This window comes from Xyrauchen texanus, chromosome 1 (genome assembly GCF_025860055.1).
Source record: "Xyrauchen texanus isolate HMW12.3.18 chromosome 1, RBS_HiC_50CHRs, whole genome shotgun sequence".
Taxonomy (NCBI): domain Eukaryota; kingdom Metazoa; phylum Chordata; class Actinopteri; order Cypriniformes; family Catostomidae; genus Xyrauchen; species Xyrauchen texanus.
In genome coordinates, this window is record NC_068276.1 from 49,524,251 (window position 1) to 49,543,119 (window position 18,869).

General features: G+C 36.1%; 2 protein-coding genes across 2 annotated transcripts in view; one reads left to right on the forward strand and one right to left on the reverse strand.

The window, feature by feature from the left end:
• The first annotated feature begins 801 nt into the window (after nucleotides 1-801).
• Nucleotides 802-9,637, forward strand: cckar (cholecystokinin A receptor). The gene is made up of 5 exons (XM_052134284.1): nucleotides 802-1,249; nucleotides 1,620-1,871; nucleotides 3,024-3,282; nucleotides 5,237-5,364; nucleotides 5,777-9,637. Exons 1-5 carry the CDS (start codon nucleotides 1,123-1,125, stop codon nucleotides 6,346-6,348), a joined length of 1,338 nt encoding a protein of 445 aa, XP_051990244.1. The 5' UTR covers nucleotides 802-1,122; the 3' UTR covers nucleotides 6,349-9,637.
• A 347-nt stretch (nucleotides 9,638-9,984) lies between these two features.
• LOC127650850 (recombining binding protein suppressor of hairless-like) overlaps nucleotides 9,985-18,869 on the reverse strand; it is a 90,996-nt gene continuing 82,111 nt past the window's right edge. Inside the window, exons 8-11 of the mRNA XM_052136487.1 lie at nucleotides 17,799-17,939; nucleotides 17,242-17,397; nucleotides 15,543-15,646; nucleotides 9,985-15,107 (exon numbers count right to left, since the gene is read on the reverse strand). Coding sequence (XP_051992447.1) covers nucleotides 14,771-15,107; nucleotides 15,543-15,646; nucleotides 17,242-17,397; nucleotides 17,799-17,939 — 738 coding nt within the window. The 3' untranslated portion in view covers nucleotides 9,985-14,770. The remainder of the gene's footprint in view (nucleotides 15,108-15,542; nucleotides 15,647-17,241; nucleotides 17,398-17,798; nucleotides 17,940-18,869) is intronic.

Genomic DNA, 18,869 nt, shown 5'->3' on the forward strand with positions numbered 1-18,869 from the left:
TTGTCTTTAGAACCCCAGTGAGCAAGCTGAAGTTGACTGTGGCAAGGAACATAATCTCCATAAAATTTTGGTTAATGGAGAAAAATAACCTTGGGGGAAACCAGACTCACTGTGGGGGCCAGTTCCCCTCTGGCTAACATCATGAATATAATGGCAATATTACTTATATATAATGTAAGTCATGGTTTAAAATTATTAAACTAAGTAAGTGTTAAGAGTCAGTGTTTAAACAAAGATTTTGTTTGAACAGTAAGATTAATGACCAATGTCTTTGAAGTCCATCCTGGATTAACTGCAGAAGTTCACATAGATGCATTGTCCTTTGTTAGTAAGCTGATGAAGGGTTTTGTTGGCAATTAATTGATAGTCTCTTTCAAGAGTGTATTCCATCAATAGACAAAGATGATGCCTGCAGAGATCAATGAGGTGCATCGCAGTTCAACCGGCAGGTCATTTCGGTGAGGTTCGGTGGGGTCGATCCTAAGTGCAAGTTTCAAGCAGTGGCACATGAAGTATCCCATGTAGTCAAGATCGCAAACACAGTAAAGGGTATCCAAGAGTACCCAAACAATATGACTTGTAAAAGAGAATTCACAACAAATTCATCTTTGTCTATAAAGTCTCAAAACCCTACCTACTGGGGGTGATTTGGGGTTACTTACAATTGCGAGAAAAGGTCTGTTATGTGTCTGAGCTCATACACTCAGTTGGTTGTGTGTGTCAGTGAAGGAGGAATAAAAAGAGTAAGTGAGAACGTCAAGGCGGGGTCTGTGGATGTGTGCTGGAGAGAATATGCTGATCTAGTGCATTGCTTCACATCTCTCGTTCATGAACATTCAGACTTCTTGATATAGGCTACTGGATGTAATTTAAGCATTTATTTTCTCTGAGGATACTTTTTTGTAATCTCAAAACGTTTACAGTTTTGTCTTGAACGTTTATTATGGTTTAAGATAAAAACATGTATTTTATTAGAGACTGCTTCACTGTCGTGTTATGGCAGAGCAAATGTTGCTGTTCTTTTACCTGAAAGAGATTAATGTGAATTCATTTGGAAAGATTTGTAGGCTATATCAATATCGTGAAGGAAAGTAAGAAGCCATCAGATTAAAAAAAGCAAACATGGAGACATTTACCATTCAGGATATGCTCATCAATTCCACAGATATATATAAAATATTATGTGGACTGGGAATCGGGAATATGTCTGAGTGCAAAAACGACAGTGACGCCACATTCGAACCGAAAGGTAATTATTCATATTTTTAATAATGAGTGAAATAATGTATTCTTTATAATGTATAATATAGTCTTTGAGAAGAATTTGCACTATTTTCCCATAATGAAAATTAATTAATGTTGCATTATGGTTGTAGAAATGTATAGGTTAAGGAATTGTAAGAGGAACGTTAGTGGAACCATTGTGCACAATTTAAAAAACATTCTATTTCCATAAAAACAAAAATAATAATAAAAAAAAAAACTCTCTGGCAGATATATTTAGTTGGGGTACAGCTCTGTGTAGCTGCTCAGTGATTGTTTAAATACACTCAGTATGCATGTTAGTTTGGTACATCATGAGAAATAACTTTTTGTGGTTTTCTTCTCCTTTGTCTCAGATATAAACCAGACGGTGCGGATTGTGATGTACATTATCATCTTCCTCCTGAGTGTCATAGGCAATAGCCTTATCATTGCTGTCTTGGTGCGGAACCGACGTATGCGTACAGTAACCAATCTGTTCCTGCTGTCTCTGGCCATCAGTGATCTCATGCTGTGTCTCTTCTGCATGCCCTTCACCCTCATCCCCAACCTCATGAAGGACTTCATCTTCGGCAATGGCGTGTGCAAAGTTGCCACTTATTTCATGGGTGAGTCACAATGATGTTTAATGTTTTCACTTCACTTGAGAGTGTGTTAGAGTTTCCTGAGAGCTAGAATCTCCCCCTTCTTCCATTAAGTAGAAGAACTTTCTTTTTTGCTTCTTTTTCTTCTTCACACAGGCTTCACAAGTTCTGTTTTTGGTAATGACAATTTGTTCTCTGAAGTGAACATTGTTCCATAGCTCGTAAGGGGGTGCCTGCATATTATTCATTGATGGGACAAACATTTGTGTGTCTGGATATAATATTTTAGAAATATTAAAACTAATGACATTACAATATGTTATAATATATATATATATATATATATATATATATATTATATATTTAACGAGAGTTAGAATGCAAGAATGTATAAGTGGCCAATGCTTCATGTTACAGTTGCATACCCATCTTGAATTTGGCTAATAAAAAGGAAAGCTGATTTAGATACTCGTTATTTAAAAGGGGCTAAAAGCTCATAACAGTCTGTCCTTGTTTGTTTTACAGACCACAGACAGAGTAGATTGCACTAACAGTACTAAATGCATTTTATTATTAGTATACATGTTGGCAACCTGTTTCAATCCTAACTCTTACGGGCAAGGCCATTAAAATTAAACCATTTATTGCATGGCACTTGTATTTTGCATTCATATTTATGACTTGTTAAATTCCATAGACCATTTCCAAGCTTAACATTGACAGTTTATTGCCATGTTGGTTGCCCAATTGCAGTTGTAGCTATTGTGAAGTTTAAACACAATGAGACGATGCCACGGTGTGGTATCTTCATATTTGATGCCTCAGCATGTTTTATGTGTTTGTAATGTGCTATTCTGTAATACTTGCTCATGATAAAGCTGGCTTAATTTACAGACTGTTGTCATTACTGCGTGGGTATGTTAACCGTTATAAGAACCAGATTGTGTTGATTATTCAGACGAGTTGGGGCTTAAATCTGTGTCTTGCTGCAGTATTCTTAAAGGATGCAATGTTAAACTATGCCAGCAGCAATGAATTTTACAAACAATTTACACCTTTGTTATCAGGGCTCCTTTTTTGTGTTTACTGATGTTTACGGAAGCATATACATCATAACTCCTGAGGATCAGTGCTTTACCAATCCAAAAATATATTTCTGTTTGTTCAAATTCACAGGTATTTCAGTGAGCGTATCCACATTTAACCTTGTGGCAATTTCTCTGGAACGCTACAGTGCTATCTGCAACCCCTTTAAGTCCCGCACCTGGCAGACAAAGTCCCACGCCGCAAAAGTCATCACAGCCACTTGGGTCGTATCTTTTCTGCTTATGTTGCCGTATCCGATAGGCAGCACCCTAGTGCCTTTCATGCGCAATAACAATAGCACTGGTAACATGTGTCGATTGGTTTGGCCCAGTGATGTTATGCAAGCCTGGTAAGATTTGTTAAGACTATTATCTTTTATTCTGGGGATGAGGTGCTAAGTTTTTAAACATACAAGCTATACTGCAAAAAAAATAAAAAAAATAAATATACACTTGAGGTCAAAACTTTGGAATAATGTACAGATTTTGCTCTTATGGAAAGAAATTGGTACTTTTATTCAACAAAGTGGCACTGAACTGATCACAATGTATAGTCAGGACATTAATAAAGTGAAAAATTACTATTACAATTTTCAGAACCTCTTAAACTACTTCAAAGAGTTATCATAAAAAAACCTCCATGTGCAGCAATGACCCCTGAGTCTTCTCTTTACTGTTGTGCATGAAACTGGTGTTGAGCGGGTAGAATTCAGAGAAGCTGTCAGCTGAGGACATGTGAGGTGTCTATTTCTTAAACTAGAGACTCAAATAAGAGAACTTATCCTCTTGTTTAGTTGTACATCTGGCCTTCCACATCTCTTTCTGTCCTTGTTAGAGCCAGTTGTCCTTTGTCTTTGAAGAATGTAGTGTACACCTTTGTATGAAATCTTCAGTTTTTTTGCAATAACAAGCATTGTATATCCTTCATTCCTGGGATAGACTGAAGAGTTTCTAGAGAAAGATGTTCTTGTTTTTGCCATTTTTGACCTAATATTGACCTTAAGACGTGCCAATCTATTGCATACTGTGGCAAATCAAAAACAAACACAAAGACAAAGTTAAGCTTCATTTAATGAACCAAATAGCTTTCAACTGTGTTTGATATAATGTCGAGTGATTTTCTAGTACCAAATTAGCAATTTAGCATGAATACTGAAGGATAAGTTTTGAGGTGATGGCTGATAGAAATGGGGCCTGTCTAAATTTGATTTAAAAAATAAATAAATAAATAAATAAATAAATAAATAAATAAATATATATATATATATATATATATATATATATATATATATATATATATATATATATATATATATATATATATAATTAAAAGGAGAAAAAAAATTGCCAGTGGGATGAAAAAATGTAACCTAATTTAAGCTATATTTAGAAAATATAGTTATAGTTACTCATGCTCTTAAAATAGACACTAATACTGTAAATGGAGTTATGCATGTTGAAAAATGTATATTTTGTTTTACAGATTTTTGGGGTTTTAAGGCTGATTTATACTTCTGTGTCAAACCTGTTCTGTAGACTATTGTGTAGCCGTCGTCGTAGCACGATGTGCACCTTTCCAAAAATATAACTATGCATTGCGTCTACACAAGAACACAACATGTGTGTTTGGTCCACTTTGTAACCAGAGACTGTGCCCCAGAATGATTAAAAAGATATCTGAGGTAGCTTTTCAATTTCTTCAAGATTATATTTAAATATGTATTATATCAAATTGTATTTGTGTAGCATCTGCTGTTTGTTTTCGGTAGCATCTGCTGTTTTTATATTCTGTTCATTAATCATATTTCACAAGTGGGACAATTCTATTTGTCAGCAAATTAAAAAGCCTTGTCAGATAGGATATATGTAAAATCACTATTTTTTGTATGTGAAACGTAAAAATATGCCAAAATATGTATATATTATTAAGCAACTCAAAAGCAAGCATACAGTATATGCCTGATATATTCAACATGTATAATACATACATAATATTTACCTAAATCTCAACATGTTCATGTACTTTGATGAACTCGCTTTTTAATGCTACTAACAATGTTTATGTACTTTTGAATCCATAAATTACATTAAAATTATAATTTTTTTCAGAGGTGAAGGCAAATTCTCCCAATACACTAGCACTATGGCAGCATATTTGCAGAACAAGGCAAACAAACTAATGACGAACTATAAATGTGAAACCACCCCATAGAGGCTACGGCGTAGGTTCAATGCAGAATTATAAATAAGACTTCACTGTTATCCAAAGTTCAACTTTTTATCTGACTTCTCTGAGTTTTTTAGGTATGTTTTCCTGTTGCTGACACTCTTCCTTGTGCCCGGGATCATAATGATGACAGCTTATGGCCTCACCTCAATCGAACTTTACAGAGGAATTCAATTTGAAATGGCTAATAGGAGGTCAAGCAGAGGTATGGAAAAATATCCAGACTACTTAACCATAACATTTTCGTGGAATAATTGTTAAAGGTGAAGTGTGACATTTTTGCACCACTGGCATCACCAAACGGAATTGCAAAAATTAGGACAGTTTTCAAACACTCCCCTATATTTTATTGATCAGACAAACAGATCGTCTCACCCAAAACTCTCACCATTGGTTGAGCCAATGTTGCTATATCAGACCGTTGGGATTCTCAAACAAACATACAGTGTCACAGAGCCACTGTTCAGGCAAATCTCCCTACAATTTACTTAGTTTTCTCTGCATATTAAGCTGGGAAAATAGAAAGTATTTTAACATCACACATCGCCTTTAAAAAAGTGAGCCTTTTAAATTGTGAAATGATATAATCATAGTTCCATCCTTTCTTTGCTCTCTAGACAAAGAATACAGCACTGCAAGTCTAAAACATGGAGAAAGTGATGGCTGCTACCAAGCGTCCAAGAGGAAGCGCTCAGATTCCGGTTTGAGCAGCACAAAAAACAAACTCAGTAGGGTTTGCAGCAACAGCCCTACGGCAAATCTCATGGCCAAGAAACGTGTCATACGCATGCTGTTAGTTATCGTAGGGCTTTTCTTTCTCTGCTGGACGCCGATCTTTGCAGTTAACGCCTGGCGGGCCTTTGACAGACGTTCAGCTGATCGTCTCCTCTCAGGAGCACCAATATCCTTCATCCACTTGCTGTCCTACACCTCCGCCTGTGTCAACCCTATAGTCTACTGTTTTATGAACAAGCGGTTCAGACAAGGTGTGCTGGCGACCTTTCCCTGCTGCAGGGCTGATCACGATGAGGTGAGCAGGGGCAGCAGCCGGCGCAGTGCTGGAGCAGCTGGAGGGCTGGGAACTCTGTTTGGGACAGGAGGAGGTAGACAGGCTAACGGGACTACAGAAACCTCTGGAACACTTACCAGGCTGACCAATTCCAATATTCGAGGGTCTGCACAATCATAATTAAAGAAAGCAATGGGAAGTGACCCTGATTTTGAACCCTGAAAAAGTTCTCAGCGAGGAACCCATTTTGAGTTGAAAGGACATCTTCTAACAAGGACTTTATCTTGGGTAAAGTCTGAAAAATATGATATCAGTAACAAAATATGAATGAGAAATTTGGCATGCTGGTGCCAAGCTGGTTTGAATAATTTAAAACCTCTGTGAACAGTCAGGGTTTGAATAGTTTGAAGCCTTTGCAAATAGTATAAAAGAAAAACAAATGACCAGTTCCCTATCTGAAGAAAGAGATTTGTTGATGACAAATGAGTACAAAACATACAGAGGAAGGTTGGCAATAGCAAGGAATTGATGACAAAATTCAGTGCTTTATGTTAGATATTCGTCACTGTTTAATAATCAGGAGTAGGAATGTGGCACTGGGAGAGACTCCAGTCCCCATTATGGCTCTGACGTAAAGGAATGGTTCACCCAAATACAGCGGTGGGCTGTGCATTTTAAGTCTAGGCCTTCAGTGCGATTCATGCCATTAAGATAACACAGTTTCTCAATGAATAAGACAGCGTATCATACATTATGTGGCAGTCAACTAATAATACCAATTGACATTTTAAAAACATGTCCATGCAAGAAAGCCGGAACCAAGGAGGTCTAATATAAAGACAAAGCTATATAATATTTGCGATTTATATGTTGCTTGCAATAAATGTTGTTTCGTCTGGGTACACGGTTACTTTTCAAAACTTGATCCAACACTGAATGCTCAAGCAGCATAATTTACACTTAGAAATCTCCAGTTGCTATAACTATGCAAAAAGCACTAACTAATTAGCTTGAAGTGAAAATCAGTTCTCCTTTCCTGTATAATAAATTAAGCAATCACAAGGTCATGTAGAATATCTTATGTTTTTAAATTCATAAGGATCTCTTTCTCATGACAGCTGACTCATCAGCAAGATCTTGCACTCTTCTCTTTCAAATTACACGCATCACTTAAAGCGTGATTGCGTCACTCAAGGCCAGCTAGAAGGCCTGGACTGGGAAATATCCTGAAGATCACACCCACCAAGAACAAATAAATCAATCTGATTGGCTGATGAATCTGACTTTAGATGCCTATTCACGTACACTGTTGGGGGGATTCTGTGGAAATTCTGAAGGCCTGATGGGATGGAGCTCAGACTCACATGCTATTTCGGCTTCAGGCATGTGAATGAGGGTGTTTGAGGTGTTTTGTCCATATAATCTAAGTCAGTGGGGTCAAAAATGTTCAAGCTCAAAAAATGACATACAGGCAGTATAAAAGTAATCCATACAATTCGAGTGGTTTAATCCATGTCTTCTGAAGAGATACAATCACTTTGGGTGAGAAACTGACCAAAATTTGTCCTTATTCACTATAAATTTTGACATCCGCAGTCTCCTTGGCTTGTCATGAGAAAACCTCGTTCACACACTTCCACACCCCTGATGCATGCGCAGAGTGCTGTACACAAATCACACACCGTGTTGCCAGGTTTGTAGATTTCACAGCCAGTTGGGGGTATTTTGAAAATGCAGACGCAAGTTAAATTTCATTGGGGGTTAGTTTATTTGGCATACTTTTGTAATGTACGGTGGTTGCCAAAAGGTTGATGATAAACACTAGAAAATAAAAATGCAACTTTGATGTATAATGATACCGGGATTGAGTACCTGGCATCCGCGTGCAGCGTCAAAGAATCATTGTTTTGAAGCCTTCACTGTGTTCCAATTAGGTCAGATGTCAAGGACTTAAATTTTGGTCGGTAACTCACCCAAAGTGATCATATCACTTCAGAAGAAATGGATTGAACAACTCGAGTCTTATGGATTACCTTTATGCTACATTTATGTGCTTTTTGGAGCTGGACATTTTTGGACCTTATTGACTTGCATTCTATGGACAAAAACACATCACACTGTACATCCTTCAACATATCCTTGTTTGATTTCTGCAGAAGAGAGAAAGTCATACAAGAGACCGCAAGAGGGTGAATAGATGATGAGAGAATTATCATTTTTAGGTGAACTGTCCCTTTAATGTTGGGTATTACAATAAGACACAAGACATATCTTGTCCTCCAGTTTTCTGGCCAACCTACTATTCCCTGTGAGAGAAGGATTCCTTTGGTTTGCTTTATATTTAACTTTATTTCTGTGTGGCACAAACAAAGCAATTGTCCAAATTAATTGAGAAAGTTCTGTTCATGCTTTGAGAGATCTTTACCATGACTGAGCTCTTCGGCTCAGGTTATACAAAAATATGTAAACTCAGTTTGGAATTTAAAATTGTCCCTTTGTGTGACCTCCATAAGCAGTTAGGGTATTTCAATGTAGCATTAATCTTTTTCTTCCATAAATGCACAAAGTCATTTCTTTATCTTGTGTTTTAGGCCAACTGTACTATTTGTATGCTGTTACACAGGGTCTATCCTTATCATTGCAATGGGATTTTTCACACCTGTTGCCCACTTCAAAGGACCAACCCAAGGCTGCTGCTGACATCTGGGATATTTTCACCTTAGTACACATAGTAGGTCATTGACTATTGTAAAGTTTGTTTATAGCCTTTGTATACAGCAAACTACCATTTGTATTTCTAGCTTTCTTTAAAATTAACAAATCTGTTTTAATTTAACAGCACACTCATAAGATGATTCAGCATGTGTTCCATTATTTTTTTATTCAGACAGTGAGATTACACGTCTGACAAGCTGTCTATACTTGCTGGCAATGAATGAAACATTAAATTATGTGAAGTCATCATCAGTTGTCAAATGTCTATAGCAGGAAATTTAATTGTATACAATTGTACACTAAACCACATAAAATATTACAAATTTGACTTCCTAACAACAGAAATATGTTTTAATATAGATGGCTCCATGACATAACCCTGAGGAGATTGACATATGTCTTCACATCATATTAATATTTATGAAGTGCTTTGTACAAAAATACACCATGGGGGTTGAACCAAAATTTACTTTTTCATATTTTATCTGTATATTCTTGTGAAGAGTGAAGTTTTACCTAGAAAATAACTTTTTTTTCTGGAAACCTAAGGAAATGAAGACTAATATATATATATATATATATATATATATATATATTATATATTATAAAAACATATTTTTCCGTAATTTAATTCAAAAAGTGGAACTTTCATATATTCTAGATTTGTTACACATAAAGTGAAATATTTCAGGCTTTTTTTTGTAACCTTGATGATTATGGCTTGCAGCTCATGGAAATCAAAGATTCAGTATATCAAATTATTAGAATAAAGAATTTATAATACAGAAATATCGACCTTCTGAAAAGTATGTTCATTTATGCACTCAATACTGGGTGGGGCTCCTTTTGCTTTTCCACAATATTATTTTTTTTTTAGATGCACCTGTATATATATATATATATATATATATATATATATATATATATATATATATATATATATATATATATATATATATATAATTATTATTATTAATAAGTTTTTCTTTTTTTTTCTTTCAAATAACTTTACAGCCTTAAAGCATGAAGTCATCAGAAGGTTGCTGTAGTAAAAGCACAGAACAGGAAGAAATATAAAGGAAATAAAGTGTTTATGCCAATATTGCATTTTTATTTTTTAATGACATATGGAACTGAGCAGGTGCAATATGTACAAAATCAATCAAACAGAAAATGAAACAGATCTTATGTAAAAAAAAAAAAAAAACTAAAAAAACTGCCCCCTTGTTTCACGTTAGGGCACATGATCATAACGTCAGGGCCCATGAAGGACATACTATACAGACACCTCTGAATAATATAACTACAACAGACTGAGGACAAAGAAAAGAGCAAAAAAGAAATACAAACAAATGACTGACTTACAGATAAAGCAATTAGGCACACCAGGATTGCTTTCATGAAAAGTGAACTTTACACTAAGCAGCTGATCTACTGTAGACAAATTTGTTTTTCTCTAATTGCAAAGCCAGTGGAGAGACGGTGAATTACTGAACTAAAATTGCCCTACTGGGATACTAACTTTGCAATGAAATGGTAACTCTGCACAACAGTAACAATAATTTATTCATGGCAAACAGGAAAAAGTAATGACCTAATTAAGCCTTTGATTAGCTGATTAATTGTGCAAAAGTCAAAGCAAGATAACGTTACACTCAAAAATATATTTTAGCCTATTTATAAAATGATGCATTTTCATATGCAAATTCCATCAAATTAAAACAGGTAATCTTTAACTAAATTAATTGAATGACAATTTTTGACTGTTGAATTAATATCTTAAAAATAGGTTAAAATATGTTTTGAGTGTATGACCAATTCAAGCTCTTGAAGTATGGAATATGAACAGGATATCAAATTCTGTAAAAGAATAGGTTTGCAATTACAAGGATGTACTGCTACAGTACAGTGTAAGCTTTCAGTGTAATACCCTTGATATCTTTGAAAAGTTGCCTCTTGTGCCAAGTTTGATATGCAGAACATGATAATGTTAATCTAAGACATTTGGCATATAAGAAGACATCCACCTATCATCACCTATTCATTGATCAGAACTCATCAAGGACAAAACATAATTCTTTTGGAAGAGCAGAGTTAAACAATAGATATAAAAGAGCAGAAACACAGAAAGGACACCAGCTGACTCTGAAAATCCATCACACACTTAGATATAAAAACAGATTATTTGTTCACTCAGGTTTGCCATTCAATGTGTTTTAAGGCTTGGTACATAACCCCTATACACATGTGTTTTGTTAGAAAGTTTCATCCAATCAAATTAATACAAATTTCAACAATGTCAGTTTCAGATATGGAATTGAACAAATATTTCATTCTAAAGCTCAACACCTTAAAAAAAAATCAATGTAAACAGTAAAAAACAGCAAGATTGTCAATTGGTTTGTTCTGAGAGCAACAAAACACACAACCACTTCAACACTATAGTAAGTGAAGAGTAGAGCGGAGCAAATCCACAATGTAAACAAAATGTGGAACAGAGGCAGCATTCAAAGTGACCAAACGGTTCAGAAATGTTCTCATTATAAATGTGGAAATGACGATATATTGTGCTATGCAAACAAAAACACGATGAATTCAAAGGGCATACATGGGTTTAAAAAGACTAATAGCTTTCTTTAGTTTATGTAGGAAATGTTTCAACAATGCTGTCACATTTCAAGGCGGACAGGCTTAAAGCACTTTTTACTTTCTTTTTTTTGGGTGGGGACACCATATAATCATTTTCATAATGATTAAAAAAATAAAACAATAGAAAAATACAATACCACATTGTATGGTAAGCAATGACAAAACACAATCCTCCTCACTGCTGACAAATGATCTATAACTGGAAAACACAGGTAAAAATGTGTCCATTCTTTTGCTCAGTCTAAATGCCAAACTTCCCCCAAAATGGAAGCGTGCAATTGGTATTACTCAATTGTGAGTATATGATAAAATAGAAGCTGAAAATGGTTTGTTATGCAAATAATTCTGGCAAACCGAGTGCAAGAGTTTTAGGGCATCTTCAAAACTTCAGAAGTGAAAACTACATTTTTGCAGAAGCCACCAAGGATAAAGACATTTTAGCAGGAAAGTCAGACAATTACATTGAAAATAAAAGTCTAGTGGAGGCAACAAGTGAACTTTTTTTTTTTTTTTTTTTTTTTTGTAAAACATTCACGTTACAGTTTTTTCCCGAAATGTACAACATTATACAATGCTGGAGTATTGCCTTTTAGACGGGTCACCTACATGTACTACACTACAGATTTTCCATGTAAGGAAGACAGTGTAGGTCTAAAAATCTACCAAAAAGGTGTCTAATTAAATGAATATGAACAAGTGTATAGAAAGTGTATATGATTCCAGTTGTGCCAGCTGTTCTTCATGACCACATACATTGTGGATCAGGCTGGTGAAAATCAGTGGCTACTTCCACACAAAGTGACCTATACAGTATTGCTGTATGCTTACATCTTTTAGAGACACACACATTTAAAGGCCATTAAAGGGATGGTTTACCCAAAAATGAAATTTCTCTCATCATTTACTCAACCTCATGCCATCCCAGATGTGTATGACTGAACACAAATGAAGATGTTTAGAAGAATATCTCAGCTCTGTTGATCCTCACAACGCAAGTGAATGGTGAAAAGGACATGAAGGCTGCATAAACGTAATCCATATGTCTCCAGTGGTTTAACCCATGTCTCCTCAAGCAATGTGATAGGTGTGGGTGAGAAACTGATCATTATTTATGTTCTTTTTACTATCAATCTCCACTTTTGACCTGCCCCCACCAGTAGGTGGCTGAATGTGAAAGTGTAGATTTACAGTAAAAATGGACTTAAATATTAATATGGATTTAATCACTGGAGTCTTATGGATTACTTTTATGCTGCCTTTATGTCCCTTTTGGACCTTCACATACAGAGCTGAGATGTTCTTCTACAAAAGAAAGAAAGTCATACACTTCTGGAATGGCATGAGGGTGAGTAAATGATGAGAGAATTTACATTTTTGGGTGAACTATGCATTTATCTTCAATGTTAGTCTCACGATGTCCATTCACTATAAGGACAGTAACATAAAAGTTAATACAAATTTGGACATCAAACACCCTAATGTTTCGAGAAGACACAGTATACCGAAAGGACATACTGTAACTGTGTTAAGAGCCATAGACACAAACACACCGAAAAAGAATAACAAAATAGCTGAAGTTGGATTTTCTTTTTCTTTCTTTTATGATTTTTCTTCTTTACAAATGGACGAATACAATCCTCAAGTTAAATTACTGTACATAAAACAAGAAAGTCACAAAACACTATTAGTGCTGGTTGATGAGTTAACTGTGGCTAGTTTTCTTTTTGTCATTATTACTAGTCTACAAGTTGGTGAGACACCAAGGCCATGATAAACAAATCAATGACCAAAGGAGTAAAGCTTCTTACGTTTGGTATGCGAGAGGCCACAAATCTCTACATAATCTTCAAATATTAAAAAAGAGACACAATGCAATATAATATCTTTGGGTATGTTCATTTCTATAATGCATTTAAATTTGAACGACAAAGAACGAACATTTAGGGAGCAACGTTTAAATATCAAAAATCACATGTCAAATTTTCAAAATGCAAGGCTTGGTTCCACCGGTCATGTTCGAAAACCTCCTTTTTAAGGGGTAAGCTGAACCTGGAACCTTTACACTAAGGCCACATCTAATGGTAGAGCATGTCTCCAAATCACTCGTTTTTGAGACTATTTTAGAAAACGCAAATGGATGTTTGGAAGACAAAAATTATTATTTTTTCTTTTCAAAAAGAAGTAACATACAAGACATACTACACAATTGCTACCGTTTTGATGGAACATTGCATGAAATACCTATAAAAGGCCTTTATATTGTGTATATCATGGTTTCTGGATTAGATTCCCACATAAGACATAGGAAGATGGCAGGTTCCTTTTGTGAGATCTTGATGTGAAGAAATGCTTAATGGAAGCATAGCGCATAATGTAATGCAGGCAAGGCAGAGGCATTGCTTAAAGCTCTTTTAAAGACTTCATAAAACCAATGGTAAAAAATAGGCCCTCTGAGTTTCTCCCAAATGCAAAATTTCAACAACTAAACCAAACTGACACACAAACACACACACACATAAACACAAAAAATGGTATTACAAAATACAAAGTATCAAAACGGAAAGAGTCTGAGCAACTGATGATTGTCAAACTACATGAAATCAGCTATATACAGAAGTCGAGAAAACAGACAACGGACAAAGAACACAAAGGTGAAAGCTCAGAGGAGGAATAGAACTTATTTGGTAAAAACAGCGTACTATATGTTTGATATAAAAAAGGTATGGAGAAAAATGTACCTTAACTAAAGCTTATACAATATCCTTGGTCCATAAAAACTGTTATTCTCACAATTTAAATGTGACCCTTTTCAAAGTGTTCAGACCTCCCAGCTCATGATAGGTCTCACCCAATCACACATACAGACCAGAAGGAAGAAACATGAGACTAAATGGAACATTTTTACATTGCTGATGCATCACTGCTGTGGTCTCTTCTCTGGTGTTCTGCCAATATGGAGTTTGCTCTCAGGCATTGTCAACTGTATTGCTAGCACCAGACCACCTCTTTAGAGAAATCCACTAGAGGAAACAGGAGAACCTTCTACCAAATATTTTGTCCTTGCCACAGTTTTTTCCCCTGTAAATTTGCAAAATCCTTGATTTCTGTCTCCTCTGTCAAAGGATTTTATTCTTGAAATCAATATGCAGCACTTTTAAAAACAAAGTTTGTAATGTAGTCTTTTTGAATTTATTTTCACACATAGCATGTTGCGAGTTTGTGAGCACTGCTGCATTTGTTATAACACCATAGCTGCAGCTGCATTAGACGACGCTGCTGCAACGGCATTGGACGTGCTGTTGGTGCCATAAGGTGCTGTTTCTCCGTTATCTCCCATGCTGTTACCAGTCGTTGAAAGCAAACCGGCATTGCCCGATCGTAGGATAGCCCCAGCTGCACTACAGTGTGGGCGTGGACCGGGTTCGGGCGTGTACGTGAACGTGAGCGTTGTGGAATAGATGATACCGTCGTTTCTGACCAGCGTTACCGGGACCTGCACTGGCTGTCGCACCCATCGCCAGCCCTCGCGGAATGCTGAAATGTCAGGAACTACACAGAGTATGCTTTCTCCGCACCTACCGAGGAAATATTGTCTGTTAATATTTCAGTATGTCTCAATGCCTGCAATATATTTAACTGACGCTGGTAATGAAAGTATATATTTGCTTTTAACGACCGCAAAAGGCTTTGGCTCAGGTTAAACAGTACGTGTGGGGTCCTGTTCACTTGGCTTTTACTAGCTTGAAGCACTTCACTGAACACAGTCATTTACTGCTGCATCAAACAAGTTTATGTGGCTTCAAGATCATGCTTATGCAAAGATCTAAATCATGCCTATAAACAAAGATCTAAAACTCTTTGATATAAATACAGCATGTTGAGCAAGTGTATTCAGCCCCACAATGATATAAGAAGGAACAATTACACATACCAATCCTCCTGGACACGTAATCCAGTGTCCTATATGTATATATTTTATTGTAATGTGTGAGTACAAATTGGTATCATACCTGTACATGGTCTCAGCCTCGACATCGCCGAACCACACCCGCAGATTTGGAGTAAAGTTCTGTCCAGTTAGCTCCAGCATTGCTACATCTCCTCCACCATTTAACTGCTCAAATGCACACACACAGAAATTCTCAGATGTAGCTGTAGACATGATAATGTGAGTAAGAGTTGCCAGATTTATCTGGGTGTTTTTCAGTGTTTAAATGTGTCTTTGTCTCGGGAAGTTAGCTAAATCAGATAAAAACCTCCTCTTTGGAAAGAATTGGGGTCGTCGTCATTAGGATTTTTTTTTTTTTCTAAAAGTGGAACAGGTTTACTGTTAGGGGTAGGATTGGTGTACAGAATGTATATTAGCTTCACAGGTAAACAATAGAGTGCCCACCCACATTTTCATCCAGCTGGTTTCCCAAAGTATTTTTCCTATTTATTATTACAATAGACTTGTTATAAAGTACTTGATAAAAGAGTTGTAAGCAATGAGCCAAACCAGCCAGCTCCAAGGTGAATCAAAACATTACAAACTTTGATTTGAAGCAAAAAAATCATGAGAGCACAAACTACAAGCCCATGAAGCATTGTGAATGACATAAATGGTCTGCACTTATATAGCACTTTTTTTAACCTTAGAAGTTACCAAAGCGCTTTACACTGTGTCCCATTCATACTCACACACCAATGGCGGCAGAGCTGCCATGCAAGGCGATAGCCATTGGGAGCAACTTGGGGTTCAGTGTCTTGCCCAAAGACACATCGGCATGTGGAGTCATGTGGGCCGGGAATCGAAACCGCCAAACCTGCGATTGGCAGCCGACCCACTCTACCACCTGAGCCAACATCCGCCCCTTTACATAAGAATAAAAAGCAACTGACATTCAAAAAGCGTTGTGGTTGTTGATTATAAGTATACAGTATACACATTTAGATTGTCTGGTTAAGCGAAATGAAATGTTGTGCTGCTCTCTTGGCTGTAAATAAATAAATAAAACATTTAAAACATCAGAAAGGAAAAGGCAAAAACCAAGGGCTTCACTTTTATCAGATTCCATCAACAGAACTGACTGGACTGATTACGGCTTTGCAGCAAACTTTTTATTGCGTGTACGCTATTAATTCATATCATTATAATAATAGTATAACAAAAACATTTCTGTATTTATGATGGCTTTGTGTCGTACTTCATTTAATTGATTATTATACAGTAACTGGCTTTGTTACTAGCAATAGAGTACCCATACCTAGCTAGCTTTGAAACTGAAGGCTAATTTTATTCTATATTATCTTTTAGCAATATTTAGAGGAGCTAGCTAGTGCTAGTAGGTTGAGCCTGAACAGAGACTCAGTTGCGTCATTCACAGTGCATCATAGAAGTGGGCATTCACTGCTGGGCTCGTTTGGTGGGCATTGTTGGTTCTCTGATTGGTGGATTTTTTCTGTTGGGTCATGGGTAGCATAGTTCTTCATAAGGAATTCCTTTATTAAACACGATTTCTACGAAATAACGCTGACAGATGGCTTCAACAGGAGCATATACTGTACCATCAAAGAACAAACAGCCTTGGAGCTCATGGTAGGTCTGTCTTTAAAGGTTTATAAGTTATCACTAAAATCTAAATGGGATTTTTACTTCTGGATCCTGAATGTTGTGGTCTATGAAGGTATGTGTATGTCCTCCTGTAGATAGCTAAACTTGTGTGTTACCTGTAAGCTTTCGACAACAGGCACAGGTGTTACGGGTGTGTGTACTGGGCCCATGCCCTCATAGAAGGTGTATTCTGCTTTATCAGTGCTGATGATTGTCCAGGAGGCACCGTCATTAATCATCTCTTTATTTGGTTCCTTTGGGCATGGAGTGGCCTACAAGAGCACAAATATAAGTCACTTTTACAGGGTACACATTTCCACATGACCTTATCTACCAACATTTACATAAAGCTGCAAGTGATAAAAGGTACTGTATCTTAAATCTTATAAATAATACAATTTCATGAGAGCAAATTTGACCTACACAGAATTGCTGAATTTAAATAAACACTTATTTACTTAACAATGTTTACTACAAAACATTTGAAAACAGAAAATGTGCACTATCTACTGACAAGACACTAGTCGGAATGACCACTTGTGTAATCGGCCAATCAGCCACCGTTATAAGCTGATGCATTTAAATATCAAAATGGCTAAATATTGGCCTGGCACATATATCGGTTTATCACTTATAATACAATTTTATGTACATTTAAGTGTACATCTCTCACTTGAAATTGGATGATCCTCTCTTGAGAAAGGCACAGGTACATCCTCTCCGTATCCTTCAGGAAAAAGGCACACTTATGCAGCTGAGAGACTGGATCATCTGCATCCAGCAAGGCAGTCTGCTTATCCACCTTACGGATGATCTGTGTATGAAAAAAAAAGTGTGAGAAATAAAATGGAATGAGGGTTGAAAAGAGTATCAGCACAAAAATGACATAAACATCAGGAATTATTTGTTTTTATGACTCTAAGCAGTGTTTCTTCATAAAGTTGACAGAGAAAAGAAAAAAAAAACACATGATAAAATGGCAAATTATCAAATGAATAGAGGTAGACCTATATATCAACCAATATATCTGCTAATAGTTGCTTTTTTAAACTATCGGGTATCAGCAAAAATCTATGCCGATAGTTTTTTGTAATACAATTATTATTTCTCTATGTTCTCTATGGTCGGTGCTGGAGGATTCTTCAGCTATAACAGCTTGGTTATACAATAAAACAGTGGCCTCTAGAGGTGAAATTAAAACAATACATTTGCAGAATCTTTCATCATTGAAAATATTCATCCATATTTTTATCCTCACTTCAATGCATGTTTTGTTATTTTGATTAGATCAAGTATTCTAATTGAACCAAGTGCATGCAAGGAAAAATGCAACTATATAAAAATGCCCCCTGTATTCCTGTATTGAGGAATAAACCAAAATGCAACTATATGAAAATGCCCCCTGTATTCCACCTTATTCCTCAATATGCCTCATCTGGTGAAAAAAAATACTGTATATACAGTACTGTGCAAAAGTTTTAGGCACTTGTGGAAAATTTTCAAAATGAGGATTACTTAAAACAAATGACATAAAATTTATGTGAATCAATTAATGTCATACAAAGTCCAGTAAACAGAAAAAGAGCTAAATCAATATTTGGTGTGAACACTTTTGCCTATAAAACAGCACCAATTCTCCTACTTACACCTCAACACAGTTTTTCTTGGTTGTTGGCAGATGAATTTGCCACAGATCTTTTATTTATGTAGACTGTCAATAACTTCAGTCTCTACGTGTAATCCC